Genomic DNA, 17,500 nt, shown 5'->3' with positions numbered 1-17,500 from the left:
GACAGAGTGTGTGTGTGTGTGTGTGTGTGTGTGTGTGTGTGTGTGTGTGTGTGTGCGCGTGTGTGTGTCTTGATACTTCCTCCCTCACTCACCTGAGGAATGAACAACACTCCAAAAGCTTGTGATTTCAAATAAACCTGTTCGGCTACAACCTGGTGTTGTGTGATTTCTGACCTTGGGGTTGGATGGTGAGAGAGGGGTGAGGGGATGTGTTTGTTTGTGCTGATCTTACTCTCTCTGCCTGGCATTCTGTCAGTACATTGGAACAGTTTCTCCCGCCCCATAGCACCAGGCGCAAACCTCTCTCCCATCCCGTACCCCACCCCCCAACTCCAAACTCCTGTGCCACCTGAAACACCCAGACCACAAACACCTCTTCCAAACCATTCCCCAAAACCTCAAACCTCTTACTCACCCTGTACACCGCAGATCCAAAGCTCCTCCCATACTGCGTACCCACCAGACTGAGTCCCTCTCCCACCCTGTACCCCACAGACTGAGGGTCCCTGGCCCAGACTGAGAGCCACTTCTCAACCCGGGCTCATGATCATTCCCAGCGTCTTCCCACATCCCTCACTCAAACACAAGTGATTACATTCTTCCTTCTTGTGTGGGACACTGGTTAGGGAAAGTCCGTTGGGGTTCCTGCTTCTGAGAGGTGGTTTTTCTGAGGAAGGGATTCCTGTGGGTGAAGGAAAAAGGGTTGGACCCTGGAGTGTACCCTGGGGGAAAGGGTTTAAAGGTGATTTTTATTGGTTACAGTCATTAAATTATTTCCCCCACAGCCTGGCACAGTGACAGAGAGGCCTGTTTATAATTCCCAGAACATGTAGAACACGGAACAATGAGGTTCTTATTGACAAGTTTGTCTCGGTGGACCACCCAGTGTTGCAGTCTGGATCTGAAACCATGATGAAAAGGATGTGACAGAGGCCCCTCCAACTTCACCCCCACCACCCACCCCCCCTCAACCCCCCTCCACCCCCACACACACAAAATCCTGAGGCAACAGAGATCCACTCTCACTCAAATCCGTAAATGTTTTGGTGATGATGAAAGGATTGGGGAGCATCGGTCTGGGCACTAACTGGGTCTCGTTGGAATTAATTCATCATTGAAATCACAGTGAGTCATGCAGCTCCATCCACACGACAGCAGGCAGTGCTGGTAATGAGCTCTGTTAGCCCGTGGTAACTTTTTAATCATTGCCAGCAGCAAACGGGCCAGGCCTGGCTCAGATGCAGAAGCAAAGCTCCTTGCGGATTCAGCTCCCTCAATCATCTCCAGACCCTGGGATCCAATTCCATGTGAACTCAGACTTTCATCCAAGAAAATGATTCCTCTACTTTCCAATACAAATTTAAGATGCGTTGGAGAAGCTTATCACTCAGCATGGTTGTGTTAAAACTTGCATTTAGGATGTGGGTGCCACTGCCAGGGCTCGCTTTTATTGCCAGTCCCAAGTTCTCATTTTATTCACTCATGTATTTATTGCCCAACCCTAGATGCCCATGAGAAGGTGGTAATGAGCTACCTTCTTGAAATGCTGTCATCTTCAGGTGCAGAAAAACCCACAACGCCCTTAGGGAGGGAATTCCAGGATCCTGGCCCAGTGACGCTGAAGAAACAGCGATATATTTCCAAACCAGGATGGTGAGTGGCTCAGAAGGAAACTCGTTGGGGGTAAGTGTTCCCATGTATCTGTTGCCCTTGTCCTTCTAGAGGTCGTGGCTTTGGAAGGTGCTGTCTGAGAAATCCTGGTAAGAAACTGCAGCGAACCCTGAGGTGGTGGCAGTGGATTAAGTCCATTAGAAGGGGCACAGCCCTCATGATGGCTGTCCCACCTCAGAGAGACCCTTTCCTCCCACAAACCTGGCAGTACAATGCTAACCAATGAACCCCCACCTCTCCCCTGGCAAGGTCCTGTCTGTACGCCCACCCCAGGGATCCAACATCCTCCACCTTCTAGAGAAAGCACCAACTCCTCTGCACCCAGCTCCCCTCCCCTCAGAAACAACAGTTTCTATCATGTTAATCTCACCAGATAAGATGATTAAATGAGCAGGTCAGCCAAACGGCTGAGGATTAGCGCCCAGAATGTTTCTCCTTGACTCACAGGCTCTCCGAGTTCCAGTAAATCCCAGTCAGGAGATAGGCTGGTCTGGCTCCAGAGTTTGCTGTGATTCACTGGGCACAACGCTGCCAAAGCAGATTTGTCTGTAGGAGCCCTTAATCTTTTGGCATTAATCAACACAAAAATATAGCCTTCTCTAAACAAACATAATAAAGAGTCAAGTTTATAGAATACTTGATCACATCCCAGAAAGAACTCTGTCCACATGACACAAAGTCACACAGAGACTGCAGGGTCGAAGATTCACGTTGGTGCTTATAATCCACACAAGCATCTCTCTGCCCGTTAACAAATCCTTTTCTTCAACTGCAACAACAACCTGCATGTACATAGTGCCTTTTACATGGCAATACTTCCCAGCTGCCCCCACCCCCCAGTGTTTATCTCTCTTCACTTTAAATGCTTCTGCCCATGTAGTAACACACACTGAATTCTTACATTGGCAACAAATGTGGTAACTGCTTTGTGCACAGCATGATCCAACAAATAGCAGATGAGGAATTTGTCACAATTTTAAAATAGTGACTCAGTAAAGACATTATTTGTTGTTGATGTTTACACTGAAAATGGCCATAACTTCCCTGTTCCCTCGGACTGGAGTATTACAGTAGGTGGGATTGAGGACTGAGGGGAATAGGTGGGTGGGTGTAGATTGAGAGATTTGGCGAAAAGGGTGGTTAGTGGGAATTGAGGGGTACTGGGAGGAGGTGGTAGATGGTATGAGGGTGTGGGGAGCAGTTGTGTGGGTTGGGTCATGGGGTATGGGGAGAAGAGGGGGTGGAGGTTGGGTGGGACAGGACAGCAACACAGTGTTGTAACTCTCTGAGTATGAATTACCAGGCTTGGGGCTTCCGTTTCATGACGCCCTGAGGTCTCCACTGCGAGTGTGGGCTCAGGTGGTAGGTGAGCTGCCTGCAAACCTTCTCCATGGCTCCAACTGAGTCTCCTTCCTGAAAGCAATCACACGGTCGAATAGTCAACGAGGGAGCAACTCAACAACTGCCATTGTACAGTCTGGGGAATTGCTGGAAACAGAGAGCAAAAATCCCAGTGCATAACCTGAACATTTCTCTCACTGAAGCCTGACAATAATGGAGTTAAATGGACCTTTCAAGATTGAGGTCAGTGTGTTTGTGTGAGCTAAAGGAGATGGGTAAACAGTGTTATGTACAGATCAGCTGTGATCTTTGTAATAAATGTATCTGCCTCGTTTACTGTATTTTTGATTGGGGACTGAAATGGAAACAGATTTGTTGTTGAAAGGCAAGGATTGTTGAAAGATTGCCTTTTTAAAAGCGAGTAACCTGATACTGTTACCTGTTTGCACAAGCAGCAGGGAACAGTCCAGTTTGTCATAGAGTCATATCGCACAGAAACAGACCCTTTGGTTCAACTTGTCCCTGCCATTCCCAAGTTTCCCAAACTAAGCTAGTCTCACCTGCCTGCATTTGGCCCATATCCCTTTAAACATTTCCTACCCATGCACCTGTCTAACTATCTTTTAAAGGGTGTAACTTTACCTGCATCTGTCACTTCCTCTGGTAGCTCATTCCTATGTGCACCACCCCCTGCATGAGAAAGTTGCCCCCCAAGTCCCTTTTTAATCTTTGCCCTCTCACCTCAATCTATGGCCTCCAGTTCTGTACTCCCCCCACCTTGGGCAAAGACCTTTTCTATTTCCCTTATCCATGCCACTCATGATTTTATAAACGTCTATACGGTCAACCCTCAGCCTCCTATGATCCAGAGCAAAAGCCCCAGGCTGTCCAGCCTCTTTCACTCAAACCATCCAGTCTTAGCAACATTCTGGTAAATCTTTCTGTACCCTCTCCAATTGAATAATATCCTTCCTTTAGCAGAGTGACCAGAACTGAAAGCGACAGGGTTATTCCGAAAGCAGCCTCAATGTCCTGTACAGCCACAATATGACATCTCAACTCCTATACTACATGCTCTGACCGATGAAGACAAATGTACCAAACACTTTCTTCGCCACCCTGCTGATCTGTGATGATGCCACTTTCAAAGAACTATATACCTGAACCCCTAGGCCTCTCTGTTTGACAATATTCTTCCACAGCTCTGCCATGAACAGTGTAAGTCCTGCCCTGGTTTATCTTGACAAAATATAACGCCTTGCATTTAATTAAATTAAACCCCATCTGCCACTCCCTGCCCATTGGCCCATCTGATCGAGATTCCATTGTACTTTCAGACAGCCTTCTTCGCTGTCCACTGAAACTCCTATATTGGTGTCATCTGCAAACTTACTAATCACACTTCCTATGTTATCAATCAAATTGTTCATATCAATGACAAACACCAGTGCACCTTCGATCAGCAAGAAGTATCTGGTCTGTGGTAAGGTGACCAAGTTATCAATGACAAGAGACTACTGCCTGCCAGCAACTCTGACTGGCTCCCAGGCAGGTGAAGAGTGAATGGTGAGCATGGATGTCCAAATCAGGGAAGTTGGATTTCTGGGAGGGCAGGAGCTATGTTTCTGCTCTGCAGCAAAACGTATCTCAAATCTGAAAGCAACCAATTTATTTCCCCTCATCAGTTGCTATAAGCTGTGGCTTTTCATTAAAATGCCAGGGGCTTTTATAAATCTGAACCAGTCACCCTGTGCCTCCTGCAAACAAGTGAAAGCATCTGGAGAAGGAAGGTCAAGAAGCAGCAGTGTCTGATCAGCAAAAGGATAATGTAGAGTCATTGAGCTATACAGAAACAAGATCCTCCAGTCCAACTCATGCTGACCAGATTTCCTAAATAAATCTAGACCCATTTGCCAGCAGTTGGCCTATATCCCTCTAAACCCTTCCAATTCATATACTCATCCAGGTGACTTTTAAATGCTGTAATTGTACCAGCCCCCACCACTTCCTCTGGCAGCTCATTCCATACACGCACCGCCCTCTGTATGAAATAGTTGCTCTTTCGATCCCTTTTAAATCTTTCTCCTCTCACCTTAAACCTATGCTCCTCTAGTTTTGGCATCCCCCACCCTGGGGAAAAAGACCTTGACTATTCGCTCTATCCATGCCCCTCATGATTGTATCAACCTCGATAAGGTCACCCCTCAGCCTCTGACACTCCAGGGAAAATAGCCCCAGCCTATTCAGCCTCTCTCTGTAGCTCAAATCCTCCAAACCTGGCAACATCCTTGTAAATCTTTTCTGCAGCCTTTCAAGTTTAACAACATCTTTCCTATATCAAGGAGACCAACACTGAATGCAGTATTCAGTGGGCTCACCAATATCCTGTACAGCTGCAACATGACTCTCCCTACTCCTGTACTCGATGCACTGACCAATAAAGGCCAGCACACCAAATGCCCTCTTCACTATCCTGTCTACCTGGAACAATGAACCTGCAACTTAAGGTCTCTTTGCTTGGAAATCTCAGCAAACCCTTTAACACAGATCACTGAACTGCTTTCTCAGTCCTAACCCTTTAACACAGATCACTGAACTGCTTTCTCAGTCCTACCCTCTACCCATAACACCCATGTTTATCTTGTGTCTGTCTGTCTGTGTAGAGGGAAAGGTTTATAAATGAGTTTGAGTTTTGACTAGGAGGATTATATGTTAGTACATCATAATTGCTTATCTGTACTTAAAATCTATTTATTTGGAATAAACAGTAATTCTTGTTATGTACAGAAACCAGTGTTTTCTGCACCATGTGTCTAAAACCCACTAAAAGACAGGAAAATTGGGGAATTCTGAGTACGTTTAAAAATCTTTAACGTTTGCAATGACTGGAGGCCAGGAAGAAATGGGCAGAGATGGCTCCTGAGTAAAGCAAGTTTCGGGTCAGTGAAGATCATCTTGTTGATAATGGTGTGGAGATCTTCCTTTTGGAAGGAGAGACAGGAATTGACAAATGTGAGGTCTACATTCTTTATCTGTGAAGTTGGGAGGTGAATGCTTGTAACTTCTTTGCCGCCATGACAGAGCCGCGGAAAATAAGGAATTTCCTGGATACAATCGTTCGATACGTGATGATGCCTTATGAAGACCTGTGAAACCATGAGGGCTGCGTATTTCTATCCACAGCATGAAACCGATGCATGAGGCTACATGTGAGATCTATCAAGAAGCAAGCTCAGAGTAGTTGGAGGGAAATGTGGAAAGGGGTGGGTCTCCGTTCAAAGGCACAGAGTTTGTTTGAGGGGCTCTTAGAAATGAAGGGGGTTTGGAATGCTGCTGGCAGCAAACAGTACCCCCACCTGCCCGGCTGCTGTCCCCCTCCCCCGGGGGCCTGTGCACTGTGACTCCCAGTGCAGCCTCACTCAGCTGTGGCCGGGGCTCCTACTGGGTGCATTACCGGCAGCAATCCCAACACCTTCTGGCACTGTGAGCTGCCAGCCTCTGGGGAGGAGGGGGAATCCAGCCATGGGACGTTGGATGCCTTCAAGGCAGAGATCGACAAATTCTTGATCTCAAAAGGTATCAAGGGCTACGGGGTGAGTGCAGGGAAGTGGTGTTGAAATGCCCATCAGCCATGATTTAAATGGCGGAGTGGACTTGATGGGCCGAATGGCCTGACTTCCACTCCTATGTCTTATGGTCTTATGGCTCCCTGATCCCAGGGAATGGCCCCACTGCTATCCATTTCAACCCGACAGCCCTCAGTGAGATATCTGCCAGCTGCATCATCCATCTCCCAGAAAGAAACTCTTTCCATTTATGAGGGGGGTCGTCAATACAAGACAGTCACTAATGAATCCAGTTCCCCCTTCCCTGTGGGAGTGCTGAGAATGTGGAAATTGCTGTCACATGGTTAAGGTAAATAAGGTAACATATTTAAAGGGAAGCTGGATAAACCCATGAAGGAGAAAGGAGTAGCAGGAGGTGCTGATAGGCAGGGACAGAGAGGTGGTAGGAAACTCAAATAGAGCAACAGGCAGCAGTCAAGCCAAATGACCTGCTTCTATGCTGGAGATACTTTGTCAAGTTCAAGAACAGCACTCCTTGAGCCTCGGTTTCAGATGATGCTGCCATCCTGTGGGTTAACTCCGAGTCAAAAAAGCCAGTTCAAGACTCGAACACACAATCCTGGCTGACTCTCATGAAGGGTCTATGCCCAAAATGTCAGCTTTCCTGCTCCTAAGATGCTGCTCGGCCTGCTGTGTCCATCCAGCTGCACATTTTGTTATCTTGGATTCTCCAGCATCTGCAGGTCCCATTATCTCTCACTCTCATAAATCTGCTCTTTCAACGCCCTATCTCCCCCAGCACTCCAACTCACCCCCACCCTATTATTGCCTAAATGCTGCCCCCACCACACTTCACATCAACTCTGATGAAGTCATCTAGACTTGAAATGTTAGCTTACTTTCACTCTCTCCACAGATGCTACCTGACCCACTGTGATTTCCAGTATGTTTCAATTCTGACACTCTCAGAACCAAGAGAGTGCTGCATTGTTGGAGTTACTGTCTTTCGCAAACTGAAGATCCATCTGGTCTTGAAAGCAGAGCAGCGAAGTTATCCTGGTGGGCTGACCAATATTTATCCCAAAGTTTTGGCAAAGATCTGTAGCTTGGGTTATGGATGAGGTTGTTGACTTGCTCACCGAGCTGGCTTGTTCTCGTTCAGACATTTCGTCCCCATGGTAAGTGACATCATTAGTGGAGTGTGCGACAAAGTGATGTTGTTCTACACCGCCCGGAATTTATACAGGTCTGGTCTGTAATGGTGAGTACTGTCATTTCCGGTTTTGATCTGTGTGTGTTTAGATCTGGGGTTCAACTCAAGATTTTTGTTGACTGCATTACGGGTGGAGAACCATGCCTCTAGGAATTCCTATGCGTGTCTATGTTTGGCCTGGGCTACTATGGTTACATTGTCCCAGTTAAATTGATGGCCTTCACTGTCTGAATGTACAGATATTAAGGAGAATTCATCGTACCGTTTTGCTGCCAGTTGATGTTTGTGTATTCTGATGGCTAGTTTCCTTCCTGTCTGTCCGATGTAATGTCCGTGGCAGTTGTTGCATGGTATTTTGTAAACCACGTTCATTCTGCATGTTTGGGAATGGGGTCTTTAATCCTTCTAAGTGTTCGTTGTAGAGTGGCCATGGGTACATTCAGACAGTGAAGGCCATCGGTTTAACTGGGACAAGGTAACCATAGTAGCCCGAGCCAAACACAGACACACAGGGGAATACCTAGAGGCATGGTTCTCCACCCACACTTCAATCAACAAACACATAGAATTGGACCCCATATACAAACCCGTACAGATCAAAACTGGAAATGACACTATTCACCGTAACAGACCGGACAGTATAAATTCCGAGTGGAGTAGAACAACATCGCTTCTTCGGAGGCTTCACTGATGATGACACCTAGCACAGTGAGAAAACATCTGAACAAAAGCCAGCCAGTTTGGCGAGCAAGTCAACAACCTCAATACTAATCTCAAAATCAATCTCACTAAAACAAAACAAATGATCTCGTTATGATGATATTAGTGTTTGTGGGATTTTGCTGTATGCAGGTTGGCTGTCACATTCTAAGAGTATAAAACTACCTGAGGAATTTGTTACACATGAAGACCCGAAGGAGTGAGGACACAGAATGCTCCTGCGTTAGGAAATCCTTTCCTATCCCAGTCAGCCCTACAAAGCCTAACTTGAGAGAGAATTGTACAGTTTATAGATTCTGATAGCACGAAAATGAACGATTCATCTTATCCTGTTGGTGCTGCTCCTTGAGGATCTCTCCACAATGGTCTTTTCCCATAGCCATGTCAATTCTTTACTTTTAAGTATTTATTCAAATTCCTTTCTATTGATATATATACATTCAACATTGATATATATATATATATTATACATATAAACACACACATTCCAATCGTAACTAGTTTTATGCAAAATATATTCCCTTCATCTCCATCTGTTCCTCAGCCTTCAATCTGTATCGTTTGGTTTCTGACCCTCCAGCCACTGGGAACAGATTCTTCCTTATTTACTCTTGTCAAAAACCCTCATTATTTTGAACACCCAGGTTAATTCTTCTCTTCAAACTTAAGGAGAATAATATCAGCTTTTCCAGTGTCTCTGGGTGATTTTAGACTCTCATCCCTGAGTGTCCTGAAAATATAAATTAATTCTCAGAGTGAGCTCAGATCCATGAACCTGGGTGTGAACTAATTGCAGTTGACTGCAGTTGCTTTGCTCTGTAGCTCAGATCCGAGAGTCCATCTTATCACAGTGACATGATGACATCAGCTGGGATGGGCTTCAGAATGACCCTGCGTGGCCAGGCACTAATGCAAATTATCCAGCTCTCATTGTTAGAGGTTAAAGCTCCAGAAACCATACAGCTTGCTTTGTGGAACCAGCTCTCGGCAAATTAACCTTCAGTTTTCTGAAGTTTTCCTTTGGGTGTGATCACACTCACAGACCTGACTGTACCCTGTTTTTTTGGAAAAACCCTGCTGATAACTTTTGCAATGCCCTCAGGCTCTCGCACAGATTCCAAGGAATTGTGTTGCTCTGTTCGACTTGAGTCTAAACAGACATTTTGATAACATTCTTCAGATTCTCAATGTTCCCTAGAGCTAACCCTCTCTCTGACAACACAGCCTGCAATTCTGATCACTTCATAAAACATTAGCAAATGTAAGTAACCTTTTATTACGCTGAGTAACTGCGACTCTGTTTAGTTACATAATGGGTGACCCTTACAACAATAAACAGTGACGCTGTAAGGAATAAAGCACCCCATCCATCAACTTGGACATTTATTCCCTTCATTACCAACATAGAGTGGGGGCAGGTTTTGTTTATACATTCATAGGATATGGGTGTCACTAGCCAGGCGAGAATTTATTGCCCATCTCTGATTGGCCAGAGGGCAATTAAGAGTCAACCACATTGCTGTGGATCTGGAGTCACATGCAGGCCAGATCTCAGGTAAGGTCAGCAGTTTCCTCCCCTAAGTTTTCTGACAATCACATCCGTTTCATGGTCATCATGCGACTCTTAATTCCAGATTTTTATTGAACCCAGGCCTCCAGACTGTTAGCTGGGTCACTGGATCAACAGTTCTAGCGGTAAGCACTAGGACAATGCCTCCCCATATCTACAAGGTGCAGTGCAGAAATTCGCTGAGGCTGTGTAAACAGCATCTTGCTAAACTGTGACTTGTACCATCTGGAAGGACAAGGGCAGCAGATACATGGGAACACCCTCACCTGAAAGTTCCCAACCAAGTCACTCACCACCCTGACTTGGAAATAAATCGCTGCTCCTTCAGTGTTGCTGGGTCAAAATCCTGGCATTCCCTCCCTAATGGCACTGTCGGTATCTCTATACTACAAAGACTTTGGGCAGCTCACCATCAGGGGCAGTTAGGAATAGACAAAAAACGTTGGCCTGGCCAGCAATGCTCATATCCTCCAACAACAACAAAATGAGGTCAGGCAACCAAAAGTTTTGTCAATGAGCTAGGTCTGAAGGAGCATCTTAAAGAACGGAGAGGCTAAGGTTTAGAAGCGATATTCCAGAACTTAGGGCCGAGTCCAGGAGGGATAGAACATAGAACAGTACAGCACAGAACAGGCCCTTCAGCCCACAATGTTGTGCTGACCATTGATCCTCATGTGTGCACCCTCAAATTTCTGTGACCATATGCATGTCCAGCAGTCTCTTAAATGACCCCAATGACCTTGCTTCCACAACTGCTGCTGGCAACGCATTCCATGCTCTCACAACTCTCTGTGTAAAGAACCTGCCTCTGACATCCCCTCTATACTTTCCTCCAACCAGCTTAAAACTACGACCCCTCGTGTTAGCCATTTCTGCCCTGGGAAATAGTCTCTGGCTATTAACTCTATCTATGTTGGAGATAAAACTCCAAGTTCAGTATTAGATGTTGGATACACAGTGTACCAATTTGACAAAATGAAGGGATTTGGAGAGGTGGTGGAAAGCTCGAGCTGGAATGATTAAAGTACAAACTGATGGCATGGTTTGCAATAATGTCCCAAATGTTAACCATTGGTCTTCATGAAAAGGAAGATCATTGTCAACTTTGATAAGAAATTAATCTAGGGACTGAAAACAGTGAGTTGTGGTAAGGGTCTAGGCCTGAAACATCAGCGTTCCTGCTCCTGAGATGCTGCTTGGCCTGCTGTGTTCATCCAGCTCCACACTTTTGTTATCTCGGATTCTCCGGCATCTGCAGTTCCCATTATCTCTGAGTTGTGGTAAATGGTTGTTTTTGAGACTGGACGAAGGTAACATTATTCTCCATCAGCTGCCTTTTCTGGTGACTGACTCGAATCTTGAGATACTGAGTAACATTTCAAAATGTGTCAATTTAACAAAGTGAAGGGGTAACACAGTGAGGGTGATAACAATTGACTGCACAAGGCTAGCAGAATGAGCAGACAAGTGGCAGATGGAAGATGGCAGATGGAGAAACATGAGGTGACTTGTTTGGGGAGAAAGGTAGGAAGATGCAACACAAATTTAATAGCACAGTACCAGTGAGTGTGCATGGCAGGGGGTATTGTATGTGTGTGTGTGTGTGTGTGTGTGTGTGTGTGTGTGTGTATCTTTAATGGTGGTGTATTGAGACAGAGATTAACAATTCTTGTAGGATTTTGGCTTTATAATTAGAAACATTGAGTACATGGAGCAGGGAACTGATGCAGTTCCTTTATAAAAGTCTAGTTAGGCCATAACTAGAATGTTAAACAATGAACAAAGTACAGTACAGCACAAGAAAAGGCCCTTCAGCCCACCAGGACTGCACCAATACAGGATGCCTTTCTAAACAAAGCCTTTTCCCTCTATGTGGTCCATATCTCTCTCTTCCCTGCCTATTCACATTTCTGTCAAGATGCTTCGTAAATGTTGCTATCAGGTAGCCCTTCAGCCACTGACAAGCCAAGTTTGTCCAATCTCTCCTCATAGCTAATAGCTCCCAACATGCTGGTAAACCATTTCTATCCCCTCTCCAAAGCCTCCACATCCTTCTGGTAGTGTGGGGACCAGAACTGTACATAATATTCCAAATGTGGCCGAACTAAGCTTCTATACAGCTACAACACGACTTGCCAATTTTTATACTCTATGCCCTGGCTAATAAAGGCAAGCATACCATATGCCTTCTTGATCACCATATCCACTTGCATCTAGTTCCGGTCACCACACTTGGAAAGATGTGATGATTTTTGAGATGCTACAGAGGAGATTTACCAGAATGATTCCTGGGAATGGGGTGGGGTAGCTTTAGCTACAAGGTTAGCTTGGAGAATCTGGGATGGGCCTCCTTGGAGCTCAGGAGATCGAAGCGAGATTAGACAGAGGGTCACAAAATTAATTTGTGCTTTGGATAGACAAGGTAACTCAGACACATTTCATCAAAAACTTTTCATCTTGTGCTCCTCAGGGCGACTTGCAAGAATACCAATTAGAGGGGAAATACTACATGAGAGGAGATTTCACAAGGTTACAAGTTGGCTCTGACAGTTTGCCTTCCAGGGTGCATCAATTAGATGATGACTAGCAGTTAACTGCTAAGCTTTGTTTAGATTTAAACCAGGCAGATCTATTCTGTTTGGTCAAGGCATTACCCCAAAACATGGACAGGAATATGGCTGTCACCCTGTTTTGTTTAGTCAGAACCTATACATTGTGTGTATATATTCCGTCTGGCTATGAAGAACAGGCCCCATATGAATATTTGCGCCTCCATTACAAAACGGTGTGCCATATTGAAAACCTGGCTAGTAATCATAATTTGGTTCTCAGAGTAATTTGTAGCATGTTCATAATTATTTAGCAAGTGCTGTCCAATCACAGAGACATATCTAATGTTGAACAGAGTTTTGTGATTGCGGTATGGTTGTTGGTCACAAACAGCTGAGAGCACATGGTGTGCCAGTCTTCAGGGCAAACAGCCTACCTGTCTGGCACCACTGGTACTGAAATTCAAATACCAAACTATTTATCGTGTGATAGGCAGGTTGTCTTTTGGCTTCGTGGCAGCATCCTATTAATGGTGGACACCATTCATGTTGTTGTTGCATTGTGCCAACATGAAGCAGTTTGCTTCACCTTCATACACAGGGCCTTCTTTTTCATATGGAAAGAACATGGATCCACATTGTGTATTTAGTGAACAAAACAGGTGAGAGACATTTCCTGGCTTGTTTCCCAATCAATTACAGTCAATCTGTCTGATGCAAAATTTAAATAAATCTTGAGAGTTAACTGACAGTCATCTTAAACCAATGCATTCTCCATGGCAAAGCCTAAACTAAACAGAGTTTATTTGCCAATCAATTGAAGGAAATACATTTACAGAGCTATGGGCAGGAAGCAGAGAAATTGGTCTGGCTGGGTTGTTCCACAGAAAGTCAGCATAGACTCAATGGGCTGAATGGCCTCATTCTGAGCTGTAAATGACTCTATACTTCTGGGACACTGGGTAGATGAGAAGTTGATTTACCAGAGCTAAATGTGTGGGAGAAGGAAGACAGGCTATTGCCGGTGGTTCTCTGGCTATGATCAGATGGATACAAATGGATCCAGGTAGGAGAGTCCCACCAGCTGGACACCAGCGAGTGGGGAGGTGTCGAGAACAATGGTATGGTCACTGTGTTTGACAGGATGTCCAAGTACACAAGCCTGTTAGCTTGGATATGGGAGAGTATTTAAACTGGAGTGATCAGATACTTTGATTTGTGTTTGCAGCCAGCTGGAGATTTCTGACATTCCCTGGCCACTGATGATGTAGCTGTTCAGGAATGTGTGTTAATGTTTAATGCAGGGGATCAGTCTATTTTTCAAACTCTCCCAGGGGCGTGTGAAAGGAGGCCCAGTGTCTGCACGTTCCAGGAGATTACTCACACACTCGGGGCGGGGAAGAATTACTAATCAGGGCCAAAGGGAGGTCACATTCATTACCAGTCAACTCATCAGTGTGCTGTTCGGTCGTTTATTTATGAAACTTAAAATGAGGACTTTGTGTATGTTTGTATATGTGCAACTACACGCCTGTGACCATGTCTGCATACCTCCCTGTATGTACCCCTGTGTGCGTGTGTGTGTGCACACGCATACATGGGTGGGTGGAATAGAGGGGAAATCAGAGGGAGCTGACAATAGTATCAATCGAGCTGTGCCCCTAACTTAAAGTGCAGTCTGAGTGAAACCGGAGCTGTCCTGGGAAGAATACAAATGGGGCGAGTGAAGAAGTCTCTCTATTCTGTGCATCTCTCTCTTCCTATTTGTCCCCCTGGAACGACAAAGCACAGGAGGCCTGTGCCAGCTGTATGAAAGAGTTATTCAATCCATCCCACACTTCCTGATCTTTCACACAGCCCTTGAACTCTGTCTCTCTTGTTCTCTCCCTCTTGCCACTCTCCCTCTCTAGTTTGGTCTCCCTCTCTGTCGTTAGCTCGCTTTATCTTTCTCTCGCTGGTTCTCTCCCTCTTTATCTCTGACACTCTAGCATTCTCTCTCTCTCTCTCCAGCCCCCTCCAGTTCTCTCCTTCAAGTGCAGAGCCTAGAGTTTCCACATGTATTATTTTATTACACGCTGGCTATTGGCCAAGCATTGAGTAGCTCAAGAGCAGCACTTTACCCCATCCATGGCCTCACGGTAATGAATAATAAGGAGCTTGTAGCCACAGACCATTCCAATGACAGCAGACAACAACTTCATTATTGTATGTTGAGGTTGTACAGGACATTGGTGAGGCCTCTTCTGGAATACTGTGTCTAGTTCTGGTTGCCAGTCAGAACATAGAACATAGAACAATACAGCGCAGAACAGGCCCTTCGGCCCTCCAGGTTGCGCCAACCTGTGAACTAATCTAAGCCCCTCCCCTACACTATCCCATCATCATCCATGTGCTTATCCAAGGACTGTTTAAATGCCCCAGTTATAGAAAGGATATTATCAAGCGAGAGAGGGTTCAGAAAAGATTTGCCAGGATGTTGTGAGTACGGAAGGTTTGAATTAGAAGGAAAGACTGGGTATGCTGGGACTTTTGTGCTCCTGAGATGCTGCTTGGCCTGCTGTGTTCATCCAGCCTCACATTTTATTATGCTGGGACTTCTTTCCACTGGAGCATAGGAGGTTGACAGGTGACTTTATAGAAAATTATAAAATAATGAGAGGTATAAATCAAATTGATGGTTGCTGTCTCTTCCCTCAGATGGGAAATTTCAAGATTAGAGGGCACATTTTTAAGGTGAGAGTAGAGATTTCAAAATGACATAAGAGGTAATTTTTTTACACAGAGGGCAGTTCTCATGTAGAATGAGCTTCCTGATGAAGTGGTGGTTGGGGGTAAAATTGCAATGTTCAGAAGACGTTAGCACGGATATATGAATCGGAAAGGTCTGGTTGGGAAATTGGCCTGGAGCAGGTAGGTGGGACAGATTTACTTGGGGATTATATATTCGGCACGAACTGGTTGGTCCAGAGAGTCTGCTTCCAAGCTGCATGACCCTAGAATCAGAAAACAACCAAATCACAAAGAAATTTTATTCGGGAAGGTATTTTTAATATTTCTTCTTCAGAAGAAGGTGTAACCTCCAAGTGATCTTTACATTGCCTCATAATTGCAACAACGCCCTCCCCATATTTACTCTTATGTTCAGCAGTTAATATCACGGTTGCAAATGTAGCAGCCATTTCAATACACAGCAACGAGGTCGTTTATTGGCCTGCTCTTCATTGTAGATTGCAGGAGGAATATTGGCCATGAGACCAAACAAAAATACCCTGCTATTCTTCAGGCAGAAAACTGATTGTTGTATCAGGAAGGAGGGGGCCATTTAAACCCATGAGACTGGTTCCCAGACAACAGCAAGTTATCTGTGCCTTAACTCCAGTTACCCGTGTTACTTATCTTACCCAGAAAGATCCTTCAATCTCAGTCTTGAATATTTCAGTCAACTGCAACCTGATGAGCTTTCTGAGATGCAGAGTGTCCCAGATTTCTATTCCCGAGTAGAACTCAGTGGAGTTAAGGAATCTGTGCAGAACCTCAACAGTGCGGCGCCCACTCAGCGCTGACACTCCGACAGTGCGGCACTCCCTGAGCACTGACCCTCCAACAGCGCGGCGCTCCCTCAGCACTGACCCTCTGACAGTGCGACGCTCCCTCAGTACTGACCCTCCGACAGTGCAGCACTCCCTCAGCACTGACCCTCCGACAGTGCGGCGCTCCCTCAGCACTGACCCTCCGACAGTGCGGCTCTCCCTCAGCACTGACCCTCCGACAGTGCCCTCTCCCTCAGCACTGACTCTCTGTCAGTGCGGGACTCCCTCGGCACCGACCCTCCAACAGTGCGGCACTCCCTCAGCACTGACCCTCCGACAGTGCGGCGCTCCCTCAGCACTGACCCGCCGGCAGTGCGGCACTCCCTCAGCACTGACCCTCTGACAGTGCCCACTTCCTCAGCACTGACCCTCCGACAGTGCCCTCTCCCTCAGCACTGACTCTCTGACAGTGCGGGACTCCTTCAGCACTGACTGTCCAACAGTGCGGCACTCCCTCAGTGCTGACCCTCCGACAGTGCCCACCCTCAGCACTGACCCTCCGAGAGTGCGGCGCTCCCTCAGCACTGACCCTCCTACAGTGCGGCACTCCCTCAGCACTGACTCTCCGACAGTGCGGCGCTCCCTCAGCACTGACCCTCCGACAGTGCCCACTTCCTCAGCACTGACCCTCCGACAGTGCCCTCTCCCTCAGCACTGACTCTCTGACAGTGCGGGACTCCCTCAGCACTGACTGTCCAACAGTGCGGCACTCCCTCAGTGCTGACCCTCCGACAGTGCCCACCCTCAGCACTGACCCTCCGAGAGTGCGGCGCTCCCTCAGCACTGACCCTCCTACAGTGCGGCACTCCCTCAGCACTGACCCTCCGACAGTGCGGCGCTCCCTCAGCACTGACCCTCCAGCAGTGCGGCACTCCCTCAGCACTGACCCTCCGGCAGTGCGGCACTCCCTCAGCACTGACCCTCTGACAGTGCGGCGCTCCCTCAGCACTGACCCTCCGACAGTGCCCACTTCCTCAGCACTGACCCTCCGACAGTGCCCTCTCCCTCAGCACTGACCCTCTGACAGTGCGGGACTCACTCAGCACTGGCTGTCCAACAGTGCGGCACTCCCTCAGCACTGACCCTCCGAGAGTGCGGTGCTCCCTCAGCACTGACCCTCCGACAGTGTGGCACTCCCTCAGCACTGACCCTCCGACAGTGCGGCGCTCCTTCAGCACTGACCCTCCGACAGTGCGGGGCTCCCTCAGCACTGACCCTCCGACAGTGCAGCGCTCCCTCAGCACTGACTCTCTGGCAGTGCGGGGCTCCCTCAGCACTGA

At 46.7% G+C, this 17,500-nt stretch overlaps 1 protein-coding gene across 1 annotated transcript in view; it reads right to left on the bottom strand.

Moving 5' to 3' along the window:
• Positions 1–17,500, bottom strand: part of lrrc75a (leucine rich repeat containing 75A) — a 62,010-nt gene that overhangs the window by 7,295 nt on the left and 37,215 nt on the right. Inside the window, exon 3 of the mRNA XM_048556756.2 lies at positions 2,972–3,084. Within this exon, the coding sequence (XP_048412713.2) occupies positions 2,972–3,084 (113 nt within the window). The remainder of the gene's footprint in view (positions 1–2,971; positions 3,085–17,500) is intronic.

Source organism: Stegostoma tigrinum, chromosome 27 (assembly GCF_030684315.1).
Source record: "Stegostoma tigrinum isolate sSteTig4 chromosome 27, sSteTig4.hap1, whole genome shotgun sequence".
NCBI lineage: Eukaryota > Metazoa > Chordata > Chondrichthyes > Orectolobiformes > Stegostomatidae > Stegostoma > Stegostoma tigrinum.
Note: the sequence above shows the minus strand (reverse complement) of the source record. Positions and strands in the feature narration are given on the sequence as shown.